Raw genomic sequence first — 25,834 nt, forward strand, 5'->3', positions numbered from 1 at the left:
GGGAGTAAGATGCAATCAAAACTATAATTTTGGAGGAAAGGATTAGAGATATGGAAACACCACCTTCAGAAGTATGTAGAGCTAGATATAGGACAATTGCCTGATATATTCATATTTTTGTGTAATAAAAGTTTATTCTTATAGCAACATTTTTTTTACTTGCCCGCCTGTTATTTAACTCTAAAAATGCTAAATGTTTCTGATAAGACAATATACTATAAAAAGCATGTATGATATTTTACTTAGCTGGTTTCATGGTAGACTCGAGAGGCTATATTGAGGACTCCAGGGGCAATGATTCAGAAAGCATCGAAAGATTCTGAAAAGTACACACAGAATCATTGTACCCCCCCCAAATTGTCTGTGTTTAGTCATTTGAAGAGGTAGCACATGATCAAGCATCAATGCTACTGAAGGAAGACATCCAAGTCACACTGAGTGCATTTTCAAAAAAATAAGGATCTAGACATTGACAGATTACCAACTGAAATATTTAAGAAGGATGACGAAGCACCGGAGGTCCTCACTTGTTTATGCTAAGAAATTTGGAAGGCAATTATTTGGTCAAACAACTGGAATAGATTCGTATTTGTGCCCATACCAACCCTGCAAAAAAAGTGAGCTACCAGAGCATGGAAATTAGCAAACAATATCATTATATCACATCTAAGTAAAATTTTGCAGAAGATGATTCACAAGGAGTTGCACCAGTTACACAGGGAGCTGCCAGAAATTCAAGTCAGATTCAGGAAAAGAGGCGGCATGAGCGATACCATTGGTGATGTTAACTGGATTTTGGTTGATGTCTACTTGTGTTTTACTGAACATGCAGTTTGTCACAAGTGTGCGGATCATAGCAAAATATGGATCACAGTGAGAAGACTAGGAATTCCAGAAAAATGCACTGTGCTTGTGTGAAATTTGTACCTGGACCAAGAGGTAGTCCTTTGAAAAGATGTGTATCAGAGTTGTATCATTTCATGACACTCAATCAATTGTATGCTAATAATTGTATGGAAATAATCCAAGTGCTGGACTATATGAAGAAGAATGCAGTATCAGGATTGGAGGAAGACTTCTTAACAGCCACTGGAGGTGACTTGCTGGCTGAAAGTGAGGAGGACTTGTAGACTAAGGCTTTCAGTATGGATTGCAACTCAATGCAAACAAAACCAAATCCTCATTATTCTCTCAGTCAACTGTATCACGGTCAATGGTGAATAGAGTGAAGTTGTCAAAGATTTCAGTTCGTAAGACCTATAATCATTGCTCCTGAAAGTAGCTGTCAAGGAATTCAATAACATAATGCACCGGGCAAATCTGCTATGCAAAATCTCTTTAAAGAGTTGAGGACCAAGGAACCATTTGGTCCAAGCCATGTTTTTGTTTTCTTTTATTAAGCCATGGTATTTTCGATGACGTCATCAGTGTGGTAAAAATGGACAATACATAAAGAAGAGTAACAAGAATATATGCATTGGAATAAGGGTGCTGGTGAAGAATGTTGGAAGTTCCGTGGACAGCCACAAGGACAAATAAGTTTGTCTCGGAAGAAGTACAGCAGGGATGGTCGGCATCAGTCTCCCATACTTTGGACATGGTATCAGGAGAGATCATTTCCGGAAAAGGACATCCTGCTTGGTAAAGCAGAGCGCCAGTCATACGGAGAAAGACCCTGTTCTAGAGAGACGGACACAATGGCTGCACCAATGTTACCACTGTGAGGGTGGCACTGGACCGTGCGTTGTTCTTTCTGTTGTTCATAGGTTTCTGTGCATCGGAACCAAGGTCCCTTCACAACAACCATGGTTTCATCGTGAATTGAACAGAGTGGACAGTACAAAGGAAAATATATGGGGAAAATCCTTAAATTTCTTTTCTTGCCAATCTCTGTGTGCTGTATATGATTTTACATGTGTGGTTGTATCTGGGTTTATGTTTATGTATCTGGGAATCCAAGGGAAATAAAATAAAAGACTGAGTACATTTGATGGCAAGGACTTCTGCCATGCCTCTTTCTCTCAAATTTATACCAAAGGGCTTGAAGCCAATACGCTTGTCTTTTAGGCACAGTGACAAATAACCTAATCATAAAAAGGTGTCAAGGGAACTATATTGGAAACTCTAGGAAACCCACAGATGTTAGAGAGCGTATTAGAATTATGCTTGTGTGATATGATATGGCATGGATACCTCTGTTGAAATAAAGATGATTGCTAAGTGTGGACCTTAAATGAGAATACTATGTGTTCCCTTGCACCAAAACGTGCTCTACAATCTGAGGGCCACAAAGGAAGGGGTCTTCAGCTTCTCTCTTGAGCTCAGTGGCTGCGATGGCCAGCTTGGGCCTGCGGTAAAACTATTTTCCTCTATCTCACTCTCTGTGCCCCACTATCTCTGGGGATTGGGCCAAGTGTGTGAATTCTTCTATTTTGTATCTGCAAGTGAGGTGGAGTTCAATAAACAATCTCTAGCACCTCTTTTGGCTTGGTACTTCTATTTTATATATGCCTACACACACATGCGTTGGATGTGTGTGTGTGTGTGTTGGATTTTATGAGACACTTAACCGAGGAAGAAAAATTGAGGCCTACTGTGAACTAAACTATTAAATATGATGGTTGGGAATGTAATGGGATTTGATGGGAGAAAAGGGTGCGGCGGTGCTTCAGTGTAAGAATGATCACTTTCCATGTGGAAGACCAGGGTTCCGGATCCAGCCAGTAGCTCGTGTGAAGTCACCGCCTGTCAGTGGAGGCTTGCGTGTTGTTACAGTGCTGAGCAGGTCTCTGTAGGGCTCCCAGATTATGAGAAGACTTTCTTGGAAGTCTCCTTCCAAGAAAATGAGTCAGTTCTAACTCCGAGGGTCCCAGTGGTCCACTCCCATTGCACAGGGGTCACCTTGAGTCAGGGACTCAGTAGCAACAAATGACAACAGCAATGGCCCCAATGGGGAGGAAAAGTCAGCCCTGCTCCGCAGTCACTTTGCAGGCCTCCAGATTTCAGAAGTCAAAATCTCTGTAATGGTATTGATTTCTTCCAGCATTTCATTATGTAAGCTTTCACAATTATTTTATTGTGTAATTTGCTAACAGGTTCTGACTTAGTTCTAGCAGGACCATGGAGGACTTGTCGCCCGGTATCTGTGACAATGGGTTATTTTTTGTCTCATGAAAGAGTTGGGAAGCTGTACTAAGAACTTAGAAGGGCCTGTAACTGTCCTTGAGCTAGCCACGGCCGGGCCGGCCTCTGCAGGGCAATGTGTCTTCCCCTGAGGGGGTCTTGGGTAAATTGTAGATGAGAATGACTTAGTCGGAATAGGACTGTTTTCTATGTCAACATTATTCTATCCATTTTCTTTCCACTTTTTTCAGGTTTTTTCCCCCCACGACCTTAACCAACTAATTTCTTTGAAAAAATACTTTTCCATCATTTTTTTCATGTTATACTATACCCACCACTAAAAACCAAACCATTGCCATAAACTCAGTTTTGACTCACATCAACCTGTATAACCATGTCTGTCCTATAGGATTTCAGAGGCACCCTTTACACCCATAGTCTTCTTGGCTCTTCTTTTTTTTTTTTTTTTTTACCAGTCCTGTGTCTTTATTAAAGAGAATCAGAACTAAACGACCTGGCAGCCAAGGGGAGACATACTGGCCAGGAAGATGGGGTGGGTGCAGTCCCTGGGGATTCAAGGGCAGGACAATGACCTGGGAGAGGCCCAGGAGACCAGGCGTTGGCAGCGGCCGTGGAAGTGTCCAAGGTTCAGCTTTTAGGTACTGGGACCCCCAGCTGGTTCTGCAGGGGGTGCACAGTGGGTTGGGCTGACCAGGATGTCACTAGGGCACTCCTGTGTGCCTAGATCATCCACTGGTCTTGATCCTGCTCATTGTCTTCCATGTCCACCTCATTGACCTCTCCATCGTCAGGGGGCTCGTAATCATTCATCTCGTCCCTGTCCTGCATATCTTCATCATCCTCTGAGTCTTCCTCGCTATCTTCATCATCTTCACCATCTTCTTCCTCCTCGTCACCATAGTGCTCTGAGGCTGGCTTGCCAATAGGTACCAGGGTGTCCTTTTCTGCAATGCTCTGGAGCCAGGCCTGAAGCTGCTGTTCCTGCGGCGGCAGTTCGGTCTCCTCCACACAGGACCGATCCAGATTAAACCAGGGTGTCTCGGTCACATGGGGGAAGAGTGAGGGAAACAAAGTAGACATGGCTCCTAGATGGCTATTTAACCTTGGTCAAGTCACGCCTCAGCTACCTCATCGCGCCCGTCGGACGGCCGAAGGTGACCCGGAGGCACTTCTATCTCCTTGGCTCTTCTTTAATGACTAAAATTAGAGAAAGTCCAATCAAAAGTGTGCAAATGTGGCCTCTTATGTTTTGTATTTAGCTATCACTTCCTCTATTGATAAGCCCAGCAGTCTAGCCTTCCATTTTCTTCTATACTTCAGGTTAGCAGATAAAATAACAGTATTGGGGAAGCAGGCCAACATTATAGGCAAATAAGTAAGCAATACATCTAAAGCTATTTGGACTTTGTTTTCACTCTTGAGATTCTCTTTTCAATGCTTTCTACTACAAGGTCAAAAGAAACGCATTTTATAAGGCTGGTTTATGGAGTTTTATTTAATGTTTAATTTTGGAGCACCTGTGGGTTTCCCGTATGTTTTTGTATATGTAGAAAATGCAGTTTCAATACTGAATTAAATACTGGAATTTAAATGATGGGGCATCCCTGTCCCTGGACAGCAATGTATCCTATTTCTGCATAGTCTAGGTATTAACAGGTAGGTCATTCTCAACAAAGCAGGCTAAGCACTAACTACTCAGAAAGAGAACATCCAGTGCTGTGGAGGAGGCTGCTTAATCATCACTCTCGAGAACATATTTCCAACTGCTCATCAAGGGCCTGTCACCTAATTACTCGTTTAATTGCATTTTGCCTTAACCTGCCACTGCCATTTCCAGAGCCCGCCCTGTAGAGACTCCAGCAGCTGGTTAGCTGGTTAGCAAATATTCCTGAAGCTGCTGCGAAGAGCCTTCATGGAACTCATTACTCATTTAGTGGAGGACCATATGCATATTTGAGTTTCTGCGTAGCGGACATAAGTTTTCCAGGTATGGCTGCTGCGTGCCTCCTTTGTTTGGTGGTGTAATTTGATCAGTAGGAGAGATGAAGAATTAGGTTGTTTACACATGTGTGATTCAGTGAGCATGGCACTTAACTGGTCTTGAAGTAAGCACAGTGTTACCTGCTGCTTTTTATCCTTAATAAAGAACACATTGTAGAGACATTTCTGTCAATTATAGAACTACAAAATATAGGAGAAGACAGAATGTTAAAAAAGATTTGACAAGCCCATTGTGTCCTACTGAAGGAAGACTAAGTAGTCAGAGGAGAATGGGGTTATTGAGATCAGGTTTGAAATCTAGTGGTATCAAGAAGTTTGAATTTAGTGGAAGGATTTATCATAAACGATGCTATATGAAGCTCTTAATTTTAATATTGACATATTATTTAAGAACTGGTACTATTCCTTCATTCAATCCACCTAATAATCTTCTCTTTCTTATTACCTTCTGTTTTTGTTTTGTCTTTTTTTTTTTGTTTTGTTGTGCTGTGTGTGTTCGGCGTCTTCTCTTTTGCTACTTATTGTGGTTATGTAAAGGTGGAGTGGTGGCATAGTGGGTTATATGTTGGGCTGAGAATCCAAAGATCAGCAGTTTGAACCCACCAATGCTCTGAGGGAGAAAGATGAGGCTTGGAGCCCCGATAAGAAGAAGTTCTACTCCATCTATTTACTTTATCCTATTGGGTCACGATGGGTCAGAGTTGACTTGATGTTAGTGTGTTTGTTCGGTGTGGTGTACATCAAGTTAGTTCCAGCTCATGTTGACCCTAGAGGGCAGAGTAAAAATTTCCCTAGAGTCTTTGGAGGCAGGAAATTCTTATGGGAACAGAAAATCTCATTTTTCTGCCTTACAGGAGCTGGTGGGTTCAAGTTGCTCACCTTGTAGTTCTCAGCCTAATGTGTCACCAACACTTATGTGGATACAAGGGGGCCTTAAAAAGCTTGTGGGAAATGGAGTTAAAAGATAGTTGAATCTTTCCATGAACTTTTTGAAATTCCCTCTTATTTTCCTATAGTTGAATTTGTGGCATTCAGTTAGATCTCTTTTCTTTAAAAAATTTATATATATATTGTATATATAAATGGCACTGAACATTCTTATAAATAAATTGTTATTATTATCTACTATACTTTTTTATTCTTTTCAAGTTATGCGAAAACTGGATCCATATAATGCACCTCATTGCTCTTGAGTCCATTCTGATACACAGCAACCCCACAGGACAGAACAGTACTGTGAGGGGTCCTAAGGTTATCTGTCTGTATAGCAATGACAGCCATTCCGCTTCCATACCCTACAGAGCAGGTGGTGGGTTTGAATCACCAACTTTTGGGGTAGCAATCAAGTGCTTAACTGTTTCTACTAGCTGGACTCCTGAGGATCCACTCAGGCTGCTGTTTTCCAGGAAGACAAGGGTAGAGAAGATGAACAAATAACTGTAACTGTATTCACAATTATATTGGGATGAAAATAAATTAGTTAACCTCCTTGGCTTCTTTTTATAACCAGGCATCACCAACTTATAGCTTGTGGCAAAATCTTCCATCTGTTTTCCTTAATAAGGTTTTACTGGACCATGTACACCCATGCCCATTTGTCTGCACATCGTTTCTGATTGTTTTCATGCGACAGTCGCCGGGTTGAGTAGTTGCCATGGAGACCACAGAGCTTGCAAAGCTGTCAATATAGACTCTCTGGCCCTTTGCCGAAAAGGTTTGCTGACCATTGACGTAAACCATAAATCAGGACAGAGATGAGCAAACTATAATAGTTACGTACATATTCATGTATAAGCCGAGTTTTCAGCACATTTTTAATGCAGTTTTGTGGTAAGATTGGGTGCCTCCACTGATATTCGGATTGGCTTATACTCCAGTATATGTGGTACATTGAGAGGTAGTAAAGACTGAGGAATGGAATTTATGGATTTCAAGTGGAAAGAGAAATGTGGTTCGAAGCATGTTGAGAGGGCTCACATGTTTAGATGTTTCAGAATTCATTATCCCTCTTTGTCACTAAGGTATCTTTCGGTCACCTCAGTAGCCTGCTGAAATGGACAGTTGTTGTTTTTTTTCTAGTCAGTCAAAGTATCTTTTCTCTAGTCAGTCAAAGTATCTTTTCTGATCATGAGTATAAAGAATATTGCTTTGTGTCTTCTTGAAGATTCAGAAATTACATGTAATCACAGATTTTGGATCAAAGATCCAGGATCAAAGGATGCACTAGCAGCATCTTCTGGTTTGTCAACATCTTCTCCCATAACATCGCAAGGATTGTCAGTTGTTGGTGAATGGTGAACTTAACCTCCTTATTTGCCCTTTTCATTTCAGAAAATGAATTGTCCATGCTTCTAAACATTATTAGACAACTTACCTGTGACCAAGTAGGAGTTGTTGCCTATAAAGAGACCCCGGAGAAATACGAAGGGCTTTTGGGCACCACAGAATAGGATAAAATGAATTCTAGTTCTAACTACTGACATTTGCATCTGTGTCCTGTATGATTCAAATACCACTAGCCAATGAGCAAGATAATTAAGTACTTGATTTAAAAAAAAATACAAAACAACAAGCATATTTTCAAATGAAGTGATTTCTTGTTTATAAACTAAGTGTGCTTGTTTGGAAATAGATCTAACTTGGTCATTGATAATGTGTTAGTTCTGGATTCGATTGGATCTACATTTGTAGCTGGCCCGGATAGTATTTGAAATGAAGAAAATTAACCAAAATTTAGAGCCCTTCCTATGTAGAGAATGCCTGCGTCATACGGTGTAGGTTAGGTATGAATTAGAATGGACTTGGAGCCCTGGTCATGTAGTGATTTCAGTTTGGGCTGTGATCCATGTTGTCAGCAGTCCAAAGCCACCAGTAGTAGAAAGACTGGGCTCTACTCAGAAACTGTTTCTGTCTCAGAAACCCGCATGAAGATGCTTCGAGTCAGCATTGGTTGAATAGCAGTGATTTTGGTTCTGTTGTTTGATGGCGGAGGCTGGTGAGCATCATATCATCACTGTGTAGTTTACTGTGTGGATGACTCCTTGGGAGGATTGAACATACATACAGTTCCTAGCACTGTACTAGGCACATAGTGAACTCGTTGCCATGAGGTCAGTGTTGACTTTTATTATCGTTGTTACATAGACTTCACAATTGGACAGTTTCAGTAACTGAGGGCTCACAACCATAGGATCAACAAAAACAAAGGGATGAAGGAAGTTAGCTACGTGCGCATGACAAAGGTGTATGATTTAAGTGGGCTAATTTAGAAGGCAGCTTTCCTGATTTACTCCATACTGTCTCGATTCCATTTCAGAGAGCCCTGCCACGCCAAAGGCATGCTCTTGCTGATCAGCTGTTCTCTGAAATACAAAAATACTTTTATTTTGATTATGGTATTTTAAATTATTTTACTAATTATAGAAGCAAGCCGGCTTAAGTGGAGAGCAAATGCTTTGAAAATGATTAGGGCAAAGAATGTACAGATTGATGTATGTATGTGTATGGATTGTGATAAGAGTTGTATGAGTCCCTAATAAAATGTTAAAAAAAGAAGCAAGTCCTTTTAAAAGTAATAATAATTCTCATTTGAACTTATTTTTTCTCATCTGTAGAACAGTGTTTCACATCTGAAAACATATAATAGATTGGCCATCATTATGACTTTTTCTTTAGATATTTTGGGGAGACATGGGTTTGTATGATTCTGTAGCTTCAGAAAGGATAACATAATGAAAATATAGTCATTGCGAGTACCAGTACACATAGGTTTAGACTTGACTTCAGTCAAAACCATGGTGTTCCACTCTTGTAGAATCAACTGGACCAAGGGGATTATACAAATCGAAATTACGACTTGGCTCTAAGGGAGTTTTGGAGAAAACTGCATTTTATTTGTATAATGTAAAGCTATTTAAAATAAGTATACTAAAATACATATTAAATAAAATGCTACCGAAATAATCCATTCATTATATAATCAGTATTACAATTAGATTTTTTTTTACTTGAAAGTGACATATAACCCAAGTGGTCTTTGCTTTCACACCTGTTTTCCTAGTCGATCACTTCACTGCTGTTTCCCTTTTGATTTCTGCTTCCACAGACACCTTGTCACCAGTCTCCTCGATCAGACAGTGGCCTCTGTGCATCAGCCCCGCCTGCGAAGAACAGCTCCTCGGAAGGAAGCCTCGACCAGGTGCGAGGCCGCCAACGCCATGTTCTGCACGAAGCTGAAGAACCTCAATATCACCGGGGAATGCCCTTTCTCCTTACTGACGCCAGGCCAAGGCCCAAAGGATCCAGCACAGGAGGCAGCCGGAGGCTCAGAGAGCTTCCAAGCAACCGTGCCCATCTGCCAGGATGGCCCTGAGCAGCATGTGCAAGGACCTCTTCCCCAAAGAAAGACCAGCCGGAACCGAGTCTATCTTCACACTCTGGCCGAGAGTATTTGCAAATTAATATTCCCAGAGGTGAGTCCTTACCCTCGAGTGATCGCCATGACATTTTGATAATGATAAAAGAATATTATTTTGAGGTGAATGTAAGTTGTTCATTTCTCACCCCCAAGGCTATAATAAAGTATTTCCTGAAAACATAAAAAATATTATGTTACAAATCCTGATCTTAAATTGTACTTAATCTTAAAATATTTAGAATTTTGAATTCTTTTCTAAAGGATCCTTTAACCTTGACAAGCCCAATGACTTTGAACAACTGCTTGATCCTTCTGAGCCTCAATGTCCTCATTTATAAAATGGAAATAATTATAATACTTTATAGAGCTCTAGTTGGTTGTCACCCATATTGAGGGTTTTAGAATATTTTTAATTATTCAAAATCTGTTAACTATTGTTCATCTAAAATGTAACTCCTTGAAGAAAACCTTTTTCTCTGTTAGGTGTTTTTCCTCTTTAATTCTGAAGAGCATCAGACGCATTCTATTATTTGAGGAACTGTGAAAAATCTTTAAATTGGTTCTGAATTGCATGTTTGTGCTTGAGCTAGACTTGTCCTGTGACCTTGGGCTAAAATTCTGATACAGTTTTAAGAGCTGGGTAGGCCTATGTTGAGACTTAGGACATCTTTAGTCCACCTTCTGCTAAGAGAACTTTAGAAACTAACATTTACCCAAACAGGTCAAGTACAGAAATAGGGCATATAACGAACTCCTTTCTGTCTGCTGGTTAAAGAAAACAGCAATTGAAAGTCCTCACTATACCTTCTGCCTTCTGCCAGTTTTGCACAAATTATTTAACCTCTGAGCACTTATATAATCATATTCTTACTGTAACAATGTGTTGATAATTTTCAGGCCACTCAGTACAAGCCCTTTGGCTAACACTGAAGAAAAGCAAATCCACTGGCTTTTAATGGGCCCGAGATATGTTTATCTCACACTGAGGAAGTGGTGGGAAAGATATGTGACTTAGCCAAAATCGTACAACTATTGAAGAGTAGGGCTGTTCTTACTGTGAACATTATGGACTGCGGTGAGCGAGAAAGAAAGAACTTGAGTGGAAGCTCATTAGGTGTCTAACAAGTTGGGAGGAAAAGAAAACCGAGGGTACGCAAACATAATCAACACAGTAGGATTTCGGTCAATGGCTTTGAATGGAAATATTTAATTATTGTAAACCCACTCCAGTTACTAGATAACCATATTTGCCTGGGATTCAGGCAGCAGTTTTTCTTGTACAGTTTTCTTGGATAGTTTCTATCTGCCAGCAGACAGAAAGCAGTTCGCTATATGCTTTATTTCTATACTTGACTTGTTTGGGTAAACGTTTGTTTCTAAAGTTCTCTTTAGATGGTTATCGTAGTCTGGGAAGCAGTTGTTAACCTCGTTTCCAATGACAGAGTGAGTGCACAGCTGCACAAATGGTGGTGAGGGATCAAGTCCATGGTTTCCATGAGCCCTGTCATTACCATGCTTACGTTGTTTGATGAGTGTTGAATTCCTATAATACACAGCATATACATGTTAAAGTCTTTAAAAGTCATTATTAATCCTCAGTAATATTTATATGTTCCATTTGTGAACTCATACGGAATAACCACCCAGATTTGAATGCAGTGTCATGTAGCAACACTGGCAAGGTCATAGAAACTCTAGGGGAGAGAGAGGATATGTTTGGTATTTATGACCAAAAGCTTTATTTTTGTTTTTACCCAGCTGAGACAATGTGCCTTAGGATAATAAATGTCCCAATGTTGGAAAATTTGAACTGTGTAATAATCAAACTAGGTTAAATCACCAAGTACTAAAACATCTACTTGTCATTGAGATAATAGCTTTTTGTGGGTAATTTTGTTCCAAATGATGTTTCTAATGCTTATGCTACTGATTAGTTATAGCATTATCAGTAACCCAAATGACGAGATTTGCAATAACGTTTAACCACACCATAGCTATTTTTCTCTACAGACAAATTTAGCTCGTCACCCATTTATTTTTAAGAAAGCAAATATTGAAGTACCTTATAATTAACAAAATGTGCATGAAAGATGTCATACCAGAGTGGTGGAATATTAGAGATTCTAAATATTGTATAGATTATATCATGCAAACTCCTCATTTTTGTTTGAAAATGAAGTACAAAAGTCACTCATTTTGTGTTATGTTTTTATGGGTTTTGGTATATAAAACCCAGGATGGATAAACCTATAGGGACAGCAAGTAGAATAAGGGTTTCAGGGGTGAAGGAGGGCAGTGTACAATGGTGGTGGTGGGAAGGCCAAAGGGAGACAATGTCAAGGGTTTTAGGAAGGGAAAGGCTATTTGGTAACTACTTGTGGTAGCAAGTGTTCTATTCTGCTTGACATGATTGAACTAGGGAATGATATGATATGTGTTACTCTGGGTAGACTAGAGAAACAAATTAGACACTCATGTGTGTAGGAAAGTGCTTTATATAAAGAGTAATCATACATTAAGAAAACATCCCAGACCAGTCCAGATCAAGTCCATAGTCCTGTATTAGTACATATGTCCAGTACCCATCTGTAACTTTCTCTTCAGACTCATGCAACACATGAAATGATGTCAAGTGCAGGAAAATCACAGGCCAGTGGGTGAAAAACCTTGTGGATCCAGTGGTGGTGGAAGCATCTTAGTGCTGGCATGGGTCTCCATGCGGCCCTTCCAGCTCCAAGGCTCTGGCTGCCATCAGCAGGCTTGTCAAGAGGAATGTCTTGCGGGGACTGAGTGTGTGTCCTGCCTCCAGAGAGCTATTTATCTCCTTAGCACCTCCAAATGAGGTCATGAAGCTGTGACCTGATTGACAGGCTACATTCCAGCCCTTCCCTCTTAATAGTTTCAAGTTGAAAACAGATTGTGACTGTCTCATAATATATGTACAAACTCCAAATTAATAATACATTTTTGAGTCACTCGCTTAAAGTAAAATAGATAACTGAGGAGATGGAACATATCTGACTCTGAATTATATCCATTGCTATTCTTACAATAATATAGTTTTCAATATTCCTTGCCAGTATCACAGTGAGTTTGAATTGTGGTGCTGGTGAAGAATATTGGAAGTACCAGGGTTTGCCAAAAGGAAAAACAAATGTGACTTGGAAAAAGGACAGCCAGCGTGCACCTCAGAGGCAGACATGGCAAGATTTAGTCTTACATACTTTGGATATGCTGTTAGGAGAAACCAATGCCTGGAGAAGGATATCAGTAAAGTAGAGGGCCAGCAAAAAGTGATGGATGGACACAGTGGCTGCAGCAATGGACTCAAACATAGGAACAATTGTGAGGACGGCACAGGATGAGGCAGTGTTTCATTCTAATACGTGTAGGGTCACTATGGCTGGGAACCAAGTTAATGGCAAAAACATAGTTTGATATGTTTTTCCTTTTTGTCTCAAAAGTCTTGTAAATTTTTAGATAGAATGTCTTTAAGGAGCATTCAATTGTGCACGAGCCAATATTTTTAGCATATGAAAACCCACACACTAGCAATCTTACAGTGATTGGTTTTATGTCCTAAAGCCCTGGGATTGGCTGTAGGTGATAGTCTCATTGAAAACCAACTAGTGCCAATTAGACTTCCCCTCACAAATGGGTGACAAGAAAGGGAGGGGTCAGCCAGGATGCAGTGAAGCAACAAAGAAACACTTAATACTCCTCTAGTTCTTTAATGCTTCTGCCCCATTTCCCCCCACTATCATGACCCCAGTTCTACCTTACAAATCCAGCTAGACCAGAGCATGTATGCCAGTACAGATAAGAGCTCTCAACACAGGGGATTTAGGACAGATAAAGCCCTCAGGAATAGCAATGGGTGTAGCAATACTGTAGGGTAGGGGAAAGGTGGAGGGAGAAAGGGGAACCGATCACAATGAACGATGTAAAACACACACACACACACACACACACACACCCTGAGGGGGTTGAACAACAGAAACATGGGAGACAGCAGACAGGGTAAGATATGAAAATAATAATAATTTATCCAGGGTTCATGAAGGTGGGAAGGGAGGTGAAGGAGGGGATAAAAGAGGAGCTGATACCAAGTCCAAAGTATAAAGAAAAGGTTTTTTAGATGATAATGGCAACATATGTACAAATGTGCTTGATACAATTGATGCATGGATTGTAATAAGAGCTGTAAGATTCCCCAATAACTGAATTATATATAAAAAGAGTAAGCTAACTACTGCCATGGGCTTATCATGGATTTGCATCATGTCAGGATTTGAGTACTAGATATATTATAAGAATTATAGGCTAATATCCCAAGAAGCTGGATTGTCTGAGGAAGAATTTGCAGTCAGGATTAGAGGAGGACTCATAAAGAACCTCTAGTTTGCTGATGAAACAACCTTGCTTGCTGAAAGCAAAGAGAACTTGAAACGCTTATTGATGAAAATCCAAAAATACAGCCTTCAGTATGGATTGCTAATTTCAATCTTAAGAAAGCAAAATTCCTTACATCTGAAGCAATGAGCAACATCGTGACGTCAGAACAGAGGTTGATGGTTTCAAGGCTTTCACTTAGTTGGGTGTATAACATTCATGAAAGCAGCTGTCAGTAAATCAAATCGCATACTGCAATGGGCAGATATTCACAAGATTTCTTTAACGTGTTTTTAAAAAAAGCCAAGACACCACCTGGAGGACTAACGTGGACCTGACCCATGCTCTGATGTTTTTAATCACCTCCTATGTATGTGAAAACTGGACAGCCAACAAGATAAGCCAAAGATGAATGGGATATTTCAATTATGGTATTGGAAAAGTATATGGAATATATCAGGACATTCCGAAAGAATGAACAAATATGCCTTGGAAGAAAAACAGTCACAAGGCTCCTTCAAAGCAAACAGTGCAAGGCTTTGTCTCAAGTACTTTGGATGTTATCTAGATGGACTAATCCCTGGAGAAGGACAACATGCTTGGTAAAATGTAGATGGTCAATAAAAAAGGAGAAATATCTTCATTGAGATGGTTTGACACAGTGGCTACAACATTGAACTAAAACATAGTACTGATTGTCAGGAACATGCAAGACCAGGCAATATTTTATTCTGTTGGACTTAAAGGTAATCTGAGTTGGCATTAACTGGATAGCACCTAACATAGAGTGGTACCAGTGCTTAGATAGGATGCTGTGCTAGTCCAGGTTGACTGAATAAACAAATCCAGAGACAAGCATACATGTGTAAGAGAGAGCTTTATATAAAATAACAATTGAATATTGAGAAAACACCCCAGCCCAGTCCAAATCAAGTCTATAAATCCGATATTAGCCCATCCTGATGGCACGTTCTTCTTCCTATAAGCCAACTACTCTGATTATTTGCTCAGCATACAGATTGAATAAGTATTCAATATCTTGGTGGATATACGACCTTATTTCACATAATTTCTTTTTAGCATGCAGTATGATAAAGCATGCAGTGTTTCCTTGTTATGTACAGACAACTGCCTCTTGAACCATATATAATTTTCCAATGAATACAGCCAAGTACTCTGGAATTACCATTCTTTGCAAGGTTATTCAAAGTTTGTTATGATGCACACAATCAAATGCCTTTGAATAACCAAGAAAATACAAATCAACATCTTTCTAGTATTCTTTGTTTTCAGCCAAGATCCATCTGACACACTAGTCCACGAATTCCTCTTTAGGTTCACACAACACATGCAGTGATTACAAAGGCAGGAAGATCACAGGCCAGTGGTTGAAAAGTCTTGTGGATCCAGTGCCAGTGGAAGCCTCTCAGTGCTGATTCCTCCTGCTCTCTGAATGTGGCTCCTCAATGGCAAGAAAGAGAAGCAGAGAGAGAAGGTGGCTCCCCTCCAGGGAAAAAGAGAGGAATTTCCCAGTATCCTCATAGAAGGCCCACCCCTAGAAGGTGGCTTCATCAGGCAGTGACCCGATTGGCAGGCTAAACCCCACCCCTTCACTCTATTTATCATGTTGACATGAAATTATGTAGCTATCAGAGATGCCAACACCCTTTCTTTAGGAAAACAAGCTCTGATTGAAATAGAAAGGCCAGGCATACATCTTCTCTGTCAACTCTAGTAACGGCATGAAGACCATTTCTCCTTTCCGTTTCTATATTTTCCTTTCCTAAGACTCAGCTTTCACACGCAGCAATGAGGTGATTGAAATGGAGCTAGTTTATTCATCTTTCTTTTTTTTTAGCTTGAAAGAAATCTTTTTCAGATTTTTCTTTTTTTTAAAAAAAACATTTTATTAGGGGCTCATATAACTCTTATCACAATCCATACATATACATACATCAATTGTATAATGCACATCTGTACATCCTTTACCCTAATCATTTTCTTTTTTTACATTTTATTAGGAGCTCATACAACTCTTATCACAATCCATACATATACATACATCAATTGTATAAAGCACATCCATACATTCCCTGCCCCAATCATTCTCAAAGCATTTGCTCTCCACTTAAGCCCTTTGCATCAGGTCCTCGTTTTTTTTCTCAGATTTTTCTATGCAATATATTATTCCATTCTTTGACTTCTGATTTCGAGGGCATGTTATTTTTACCCAAGAAGAGTGAAGTAGTTGGCTTTGACTTCTTTCCCTCCGTGCACTGTGATCTTTTCGTCAGGCTTCTTGTGAAGACTTTCTTTTCATGGTCAATTAGGGCAGTGGTCCTCCACCTTCCCCATGCAGCGGCCCTTTCATACAGCTCCTCATGTTGTGGGGACCCCAGCTGTAAACTTATTTTCATTGCTACTTCATGACTGCAATTTGCTACTGTTATGAACCATAATGTAAATATCTCATATACAGGATGTGTTTTCATTGTTAAAAGTTGAACATAATTAAAGCATAGTGATTAATCACAAAAACAATATGTAATCATATATTGTGAAATATTTATTTCTAATAAAAAATCAATGAAATGGTGTCTTGAAGCATGGTGCAGTGTGGGTAACAGTCTTCATGCCGGCTACTCATATGTGGGTACTTTATGCTGGGTTCTCATATAACTGCATGTGGGCTGACCTGCCTGGAGAGGGATAGAGGAGCGGTGTCTCGGTTACTAAGACCATCGGAAATATGTGATTTCCGATGGTCTTAGGTGACCCCTGTGAAAGGGTCATTCGACCCCCAAAAGGGTCGCAACCCACAGGTTGAGAACCACTGAATTAGGGAATCAGTCCAAATTTAAAGAAATATCCAGGGAGCTAGGAGGAATGACACAAGAGTCACCAGAATCGATTCAGAGGTACCAACAATCATGAAAACTGCGCAAGGCCAGTCAATGTTGTATCATGTTACAGTAGGCTCCTCATGCGTCAAAGCTGGCTTGATGCCAACTAACAATAACAAATTATAATGACAGCAAGAATGTAAGAAGGAACGTATTAGAAAAAGATAGTCTGGTGACAATGGGACGAGAATGAAAACTCAAGAGAGATCTAGAGCGACAACCAAAATAGACCTGGTGATTTCATCAGGAATGTACAAGAGGAGACATTTGTCTGCAGTAAGCCTGGGAAAGGAGCAGTGAAAAAACGTGCCCATGACAACAGTAACAGCAGCATGTCACTTCAAATAGTCCTGGTCCAAGAAACCATTCTTCTGTAAACCGATGTAATTCAAATGAGTTTACATGGCCAGTCATGTTAATCCATTTGAAAGCAAATTGACAGAGTAAAACCTTTGTACTTGGAAATAGCAAGTCATCGATGAACAATTTTTATAGAGTAAGACTTGAATGGCTGACCACAGAGTGATGACCAAATCAAGCCTTCCTTATTCTTTTGGAATAATACTAATGGAGGAGGCCACTAATAACACAAGCCAGATAGCAAATGCTACTGTAAAAAAACACACAAACGAGGATCTCATAAACATGGAAACCAAGCCCTGTTTCATTGATGACCTTCTGCCCACGCCACCTAAATAGGTTTTCCATGAAATTCATGGTTTCTTGAGTTTTCATCTATCTGTGCTCTTACATTATCCAAAGCCTACACCGCCATTTAGTCGATTCAGACTTTAGTGACCCTATACGAATTTCTGAGGCTGCATTTTTTTATAGGAGCAGTTTTCTCCCTAGGAGCTACTGATGGATGTGAAGCTCTGGCCTGTGGTTAGCAAGCCTGTGAACACCCAGCATCGTCTTCAAGGTCCCTGAATTATGTATGGCTACTTTTTAATGCCAGAGTAGGTTTCTATCCAGTAAGCAGTCCTTGTCATGTTACAACTTCCAAGTGTCCTGGCCGCTCTACCTCATGTATAATCTCATGAATGTAGTGTCACTTATCGTCCTCCCTGCATAAGAAAGACTGCCAAGAAACACACCCATATTTTCCTTCCTGGACACCATTCTCTCTGATCCACTGCTTTCAGATCCATCACTTGGGTTTTGCTCAGGACCTTTCTCCTGGGTAATTCTGTCAGTCTTGCTTTCATCTTCTGCTGGCAGTGCTCTTCCTCTCAATAATTGAATCATCAGAAAAATTGTTCTACATTTTTTTCTGACAAAGCTTTATTTTTTTAATTTATTTTAAATCATTTTATTGGGGGCTCAAACAACTCTTATCACAATCCATACATCTATCCATTGTGTCGAGCACATTTATACGTTTGTTGTCATCATTATTCTCAAAACATTTGCTTTCTACTTGAGCCCTTGATATCAGCTCCTCATTTCCCCCCCCCTCCGTCACTCTCTCTCCCTCATGAACCCTTGATAATTTATAAATTATTCTTATTTTGTCATGTCTAACACTGACCAATGTCTCCCTTCACCCACTTTTCTGATGTCCCTCCACAGGGAGGGGGTTCTATATAGATCCTTGTGATCAGTTCCCCCTTTCTCCTCTCACCTTTCCCTTACCTACCTTTTACATATAAGTTTTTTTTTCATTTCTCACCAGCATTTGCATTTTATTTCAGTAAATTTCAAATTTATTTTCTAAGCTACATGTATATACACTTTGAATATTGAAAGAACTTTTCATAATCCATTCTATGAAAACAGATTCTTTCTGTATTTTTTTTAACTCAGTTGCCTCCCTGGTCAATGCAAATGCTAACAGAACTATAACTAAGTCTTAAAGTGAAAGGAACTTCCCATTTGGCAAAGAGCCATACAATGTTCCTCTTTCATCTGCATAAGCTGTAGAAAGAACCAGCGACACACACAGTTAGGCATAATATTTGTAAGAGGCAAAAAAATGCCCACAGAATTGATCTGCAAATATGTGCACACCTTCTTTGAGTGCATATAGTTTAGGACTAAAATCCTGATGATAAGATGAATCACCAGAAATGTGAGGAACAACCCTGAGTAGTGCAGCCTGAGCAGTGTGGTGATTCCAGCCACTGCATGAGAAAGTGCTTCCTTGACCTCCCTTGTGTTCTTTGGATGTGACAGCAGCATTTGTAGCTTGGTGGTGAAGAAGCGGAGATGGGCTGGTGCTGGATCAAGGAGCCTTCTGTCCTATTATGGCAGCTCACTGCATTTTGATGGTAACTATCTCCCTTTCTTCCTGGATAGGTGGCCAGATGATAGCATGTGGATGTCAACAACCTTGAGCTTCTCCAGATAATGCTGGGCCACTGCTTTTGCTTGAACCCATGCTTTGCTTAGGTTGTGGCCCAAAGCTATGACGTGCTTGCTAATCAGCATCTATTTTCCCATGGAGCGCTCACCATTGAAATGCAACAGATTTGGTAAAATAATAGTTGGGTCGAGTGTCCTGCTTGCCTCCCCTTGGTCATCTTTACATGGATCCAATGGTCTTGTTTTGGGGGTTTTAAAAACATTTTTAGTTGGTATTCATAGGAAACATGAATTATTTGGTATTCATGGGAAAACAGGGAGTACTTAAAGCTGTGCCACGGATGGAAGGAGCTCCTGTCTAAGAAGGCGCATCTCTGTACCAGCGCTGTGTCACCCCATCCTTTAGACCCTCTGCTGGAAAGGGAGAATCAAGTCTCAAATAATGCATTTTTAATTGTACCCTCTAGTATTTTAGATATAGGATTGCACTGTATTATACCTCTGGGAATGTAAATCATCTTGTACCCTCTTACGATTCGTAATGGTGACTGACTGTGCTGTACCAGGGCTGTTTTTCAATGATGTTATTCTAGAATGTTTTCTGTCCAGATGAAAATTGAGAAGCTAATAACCCCCGCCCCCCAAAAAACAATCCTGGTACCAGGTACCACAACAGTTACAGATTTTTACTGTTTTCTGAGTTTGTTTGTTATTTTTTAATAGTGTGCTGGATGTCTCTATAACTTTGCTCAAATTACTGCAGAACTGGAGTAGCTGATGCTGCTGTTGAAGCATAACACTGAAATTAGTCTTGGGTTTGATAACAGAAACTACTAAACTATTCTCTACATATTGAAAAAAAAGTCCACATTCTTTCAGAAACAATGAGATATTAAGAGATAATTCAGTTAGGTAGTTTTCAGTTACAAGTATGAAGGCTATGCACACATATGTTATAAGGCAGAAAAACTCAGAAATCAAGAAGAGCAATCCAAACGATAACTATCTGCTAAGGATTTTCAGAAAGGAAATTGGTGCAAGTAAGTGCAAATCCAAGGTTCATTTTAGCAAACAATCAACAGATCCTGGTGCTAAACTGGATTTAACAAGAAGGAAGCGGCGGAGATCGTGCCACCGTTTTCTGGGATGGGGCAGAAGATGGAAAGCATCGTTACAGATTCACGGTGAAAGATGACATCACTGGGTGTCGTTTGTGAAAAGCCAAGCCCATACTGTTGCTTTCATGTCCTTTCGTAAGGACAGCGATTGGCACTTTGGGAACTGGGGTTGTTTTCTAGAGGGGTTCAAGGTTAAAGCAACCATGGACTCTGACTAATGTGAGTTGGGACGTCTACTGTGGGCACACACTTTGTCCATGGTGCATGGCCTTGCTGACCACCATGAAACAGTCCAGCTGCCAGTACGACAGCATAGCCAGCGGGATTTCCTGACCAAGAGGAAGTGTTGTTTCCCATGAGGTCCTTCAGAGAAGACCTGCCATTACCGAACTAGAGCCCTCTGGATTCCAACTCAGCCTGACTGTTTGGTGGCTGCAGCGAGAAAAGGAAATACCTGTCTGCTTCTTCATTAGAAACTTGTGGGACTGATTTTTAAAATAGTTATTTCCAAATGAATTTTCATTTAGGGGCTATGTAAATCTTTTCTGTTCTATTTCAGTTTGAACAGCTAAATCTTGCACTTCAGAGAACACTGGCCAAACATAAGATAAGAGAAAGCAGGTAAGTTGAATGATTTCCGTTGTATAAATAAAGATCATTCTCATATTGCAATCACAATTGTTGCTACAAATTACCGAATACTTGAATGACTATTGAAGCTACAACCAATATCTTATCAAGCAGGAAAGTTCCTGAATATTCTGAAACCAATACCAGTAAAAGAACAGCTCGCTTGGGCCAATCCATCTTGTAGCCACTCCATGTGTGCCAGAGAAGACCTGTGTCCCATGGGACTTTGAATCACCAAGTTCGTAGAAGAATATGGCCAGGCCTTTCTCCCAAGGCACTCCTGGGTGGGCTCAAGCATCTTACCTTTTGGGTAACAACAATCAACTTTAACTGTTTTTTGTTCGTTTATTTTACCACCCAAGGACTATTCTGTCATGCCAAGGGGTGATTTCTAAGGCATTTAAACACCAGCTAAGGGGCAGATCCTAATTAGATTGGTAGATCTCAAACAATTAGAATAGAGTCCTTGCCCAAAGAGGCCACCGAAGGTTAGAATTATATCCCAGCAGCCTCCTCCCCTTACACCCCCTCCCCACCTCAATGATTTACTTAGCCTTTAGGTGCAACACTAAGAGTTGGTGAAAGGATCTAGTGGGTGGAAAGAGGGGGACTTGGGAAGCAGGAGATAAAGTGGGGTTGTTTCTGCTTGTTCAACAACCAGTTTGGTTGTACTGGCATGCAGTACAGCTTATTCCCGGTCTGTCTTTGAAATTTTCTTGTAGAAAGCTTTATGTAGAACCCGAACCTTAATTTTTTCATCTCATTAATTTTCCAAATATACCTTGGCATATTACTGCTAGCTGTCTAAATCATTGAGCCTCTTGTTGATCCCCTAGATCTGCCTGCATTGTTGCATGTATAAACAGTAGTAGAACGTGCAGAAATGAACATTGAAGTGTGGCAAGTCAATTCCATTGTTGAAAATGTTTTGTGGATTCATTCGACTATCTATTATTCATGACTGGATATTTTGTGGATGTTCTGCGCTTAATTTTCCTTGATGATTAACTGTCCCAGACTGCAGTGAGCAGAAGCGAGCCAAGAAGAGGTCAGGGATGGGTCCAGGAGGAGAGGGTGTGACAGTGGGTCTGACAGAATCAGTGTTTCCATGAGTGATGTGAGAAACATTCCAGAGGGCCTCTGACCTAAATTCTCAGTCAAGCTGATAAGATACCCAGAAGTGACTCCCGCCTCGCTACTGTGTCTGTCTGCACAAGTCCTTGGCCATTAGTTTACGAAAAACTTAGTCGTAGCTGTGTGTTCTGCAATGTTTCTTCAGCTGCAAGCCAGCATTCTACTCGTATGCTTTCCTCACAGTGTGATATGTATACATTTCAAAAACTTGGAAAAACAATCGTCGCTTTATTTGGAGATCTTGGGAATTCTTTTGCCACTTTTCTCATGTCTTAAAGAGGAAAAGCAGATCCTATTTTAATGATAATTGGTCTGTTGTTGGACAAAGGTGACAGATGATTTTGCTCATGAGCCTACCTGCTGATAGCCGAGGCCACTCCTCCCTGCTCTGTATGTTAGTATATCTTGAATGTATTCTTTGGGTCTGCCTGCCATCCCCAAACATTCTTACCCAGTCAGCCGACATTCCTACTAGGTAAGTTTGCCAAGTACTGCGCATGTCCTAGTGCTGAAAACTAGAAAACCAGTATAATACACCACTGTCCTTAAAGCCACACCTCCGTATTCATCCATTCACTTATTTATAAATAAAGGAATGTAGTATGTAGAGTATGACTGGTATTTCTCTAGGTTAGTTGGCCAGAGAACTTCTGCTTAGGGTATTTTCCTGTGATCAGGCAGGTGCACGAGCATGCGCTTATTCCTCCTTCTTCTTTGTGAAGGTCAAGGTAGGGATTTAACTGGGAAAAGCATTGTGGGCTGTTGGACTAGCAAAACTTTGCTTACATTTCCTATGATGAGGCCGGAGAGCTAGGAGGTGTTTTCTTTAATAACATATTTATGTAGAAGTTTTTTTTAAAAAGTTACTTAAATGAGAAAAGAAGCAACTCTAAAGATAGATCAGTATAGCACAGTATAAGTATACAACAATCACTGAGGGTCTCGAGTTCAAAGCAACTACAATGCATTGTGATCCGTAGCCAACATAGATTTTAAAAATTCTATGCAGTACTTTAAATAATTACACGTAACATCCCTTTGTGGGGAAAGCAGATACGTTGGCTTTCTTTCTCAAAGCAGTATTCCTTCTAAAAAGTGCTCATTAGCTTTTATTGAAATCTGTTGAACAGTTCAGCTGTCTGCCTGTCAATACAGATAGAACCTTGGCGATCTTTTAATGTGCTTTGGGAGTTGTCTGGTTTTCACTATGAGAAATAATTAAGAAGTCATGAATTAATACATTGTTAGGTTGAGATCACCTAGAAATGCCGGTGTCATGGTAAAGTGCATGGCTGCTCTCAGAAGATCGCCAGTCCGAAGCTACTAACCTCTCCAGGAGCGAAAGATGTGGCCGTCTAGTTCTGCAGAGGTTTACAGAATTGGAAACCCTGTGGGATAGTTCTACCTTGCTCTATAGGTTCCCTATGAATTAGAAATTCAAAGACGGGGGTTTGATTTGAATTTTTATATCGTTCACATGCGTGCCGTTATATCACCCACCTGGTGAGTCAAATGGTTAAGCACTTAGTTGCTAGCCTCCCCAAAATGAGTGGTGTGATTCACCCAGGGACCAAAGATTGACTGGGCAGTCTGCTCTTGTAAAGATGGTAGTCGAGTAAACCCCGTGGGAAAGCTCTGCGTCTAAATCCGTGCCTTGGTCTCACCACAACCGGATTACAGCAGAGTTCCTGCGTGAGACAAACAGGTAAGGTATTCGGCTGCCAACCGAAAGGTTGGATTTAGGGTCAATCCAGAGGTATTCCTGAAGAAAAGTCTGGTGATCCCCTCCTGAAATCAGCTGCTGAAAGTTCTGTGGAGCACAGGTCTACTTGGACACATTTGGGATCACCATAGGAAGGGTCAGTTAGACTGCAATAGAAACCAGTCCAGCCATTGAAAGAAGTATTACAACTTTGATCACTAAATCACTGGACCCTATACAGGATACAAGTTTAACATGTGATAGTTGGATAGTCAAAGAAAGCTTTTCTTTAGGAGGAAACAATAGTGACAATAGTAAGATCGATCTGTATGTTCCTTTTTCTTCTTTCTGGGTTGGGTTATCATAAAAACTCTAGGACAGTTTATCACTTTCACCTTCTTGGATATTTCACAACCCTGGCATCCTGCCAGCGCAGGCTGCTTTATATGTAAAGATAATGACAAGTCAAATATGCTTCATAAAAATGATGGGTGGGGTGGGGGGGACGATGGATGGGACCCTCTGCATCTTCAATCTTGTAGAATTGTCAGCATTGCTTCTACATTGTCCATGTCACTGCTTCTTTCCAGCAAATCTTGAGAGTCAATATCTGACTCGACAAAAGAAGGTCAATGAAATTACTTTTCATCAGCATTTCTGGGTGTTTGAATCTGAAATGTGAGCTTTCATTTGTCAGTCTATAATTCATGATATTGACATCTTTCCAGGAGCTTGTCGGAAAGAGAAGACTTTGAAAATATCATTGCAGATCAAGCAACTGCAACAGGTAATGGAATTGGGAAGTATATTCTCTACGCGTAGAACGAATGTGTTCTCTCAGAACACTCCTACTTATTTATTGGCTACTCGCCATGAGAAGTGTTCGAGATTACGTGTTGGGTTAGCATAAGTGATGGCTGTTTTTCACACTGTATATTTCTGTTTGAGTATCGGCTGAGAGGTAGCCGAGGTGGGATGCAAAGCTGACTCACAGGCCTGGGCAGGGTATGACCTGGAACTTAACTACAAGTTATCGTCACTTATGTATGAGAAATTCTGTTCAGCAGAGTAGGAGTCAAGACTTCTTTTCTAAATTGCGACCAATCTCACACATTGGCAGCTCTCGTAGTAGTGATGAATTTGGTAAAGAACAGCTTTGTGGCTTTGTGACATTGTCCTTTTGAAAGTTTGACCCTGAGATTAAAAATCACGGACCCAGAGATTAAAGCTTTCTAAAAGTACGAAATTTTGAGAGGCTAATAATAGCTAGCATTTTGACTGCGTCCTGGGATATGATCTCACACATCATAGCAGTGCTACCATGAGTGGATTTTGCCTCTCCTGTGTTGCAGATGAGAAAACTGTGGTACGTCAAAGTCAGGGAGTCAGGGAGGCAGAGAAGGAGACTCTAAAGTATAAACAGTACAACTTGCAAAAGGTGGAACCTACATCAGGTGGGAACCTTTTGGATAAAGGAAACAAATACTCAAGTAATAATATATTTTCCAGAAAAAAATGATACCAGTGCTAAGACTGCACCCTGTCAATTGCAGACAATTTTCAAAATCTGGAAAAAAAGCAGCCACAACAAATTCTGCTTCTCACAGTGTTCACTGTAGTACATTCCAAGCCACTTTCTATTCAGAAAGTATTAAACAAGAACGCTGTTTTGCACACAAGCACACACTGTATAACTGCCAACAACCTCCTGTCCCCAAACATCACTTTATAACCTTATCTAGAGAAAAGTGACAAAACTGACTTTCAAGATAAGCGATTTTAAATTAACCTAGGTGGTTAATTCTTACCCTTCCTGGATGTCCAATGGGGCGAGTACCCCTTTAAGAAAGTACGTGTTTTATTATTCACAGAGAGCTAGGAGAACTTTATTTCTGAAACAGACTTGGTCCTAGAATTGGAAAGGTAAGTATAAAGGATATTAAAATGTTATATAGCATATTAATTTACCTTTTTAAAAAAATCTGCCTGATTTGGGGTTTTTAGTTCAACAAGAGTTTTTTAAGTTAATCTGTGTAGAATACCTGAATATAGATACTGAATTGTGTGGAGCTTTATTGGCACAGAATCT

The 25,834-nt window shown here is 40.3% G+C and overlaps 1 protein-coding gene and 1 pseudogene across 6 annotated transcripts in view; one reads left to right on the top strand and one right to left on the bottom strand.

Moving 5' to 3' along the window:
* The window catches only part of GUCY1A1 (guanylate cyclase 1 soluble subunit alpha 1), a 75,872-nt gene that overhangs the window by 24,038 nt on the left and 26,000 nt on the right, over nt 1-25,834 (top strand). For all 6 annotated transcript variants that reach the window (XM_075543630.1, XM_075543625.1, XM_075543624.1 and 3 more), the window contains exons 2-4: nt 9,251-9,617; nt 20,839-20,900; nt 24,474-24,532. In XM_075543630.1, the coding sequence (XP_075399745.1) occupies nt 9,363-9,617; nt 20,839-20,900; nt 24,474-24,532 (376 nt within the window). In that variant the 5' untranslated portion in view covers nt 9,251-9,362. The remainder of the gene's footprint in view (nt 1-9,250; nt 9,618-20,838; nt 20,901-24,473; nt 24,533-25,834) is intronic.
* LOC142443228 (anaphase-promoting complex subunit 15 pseudogene) lies at nt 3,865-4,224 on the bottom strand (annotated as a pseudogene).

The sequence above is a fragment of the Tenrec ecaudatus genome, chromosome 3, assembly GCF_050624435.1.
Source record: "Tenrec ecaudatus isolate mTenEca1 chromosome 3, mTenEca1.hap1, whole genome shotgun sequence".
Classification (NCBI taxonomy): Eukaryota; Metazoa; Chordata; class Mammalia; order Afrosoricida; family Tenrecidae; genus Tenrec; species Tenrec ecaudatus.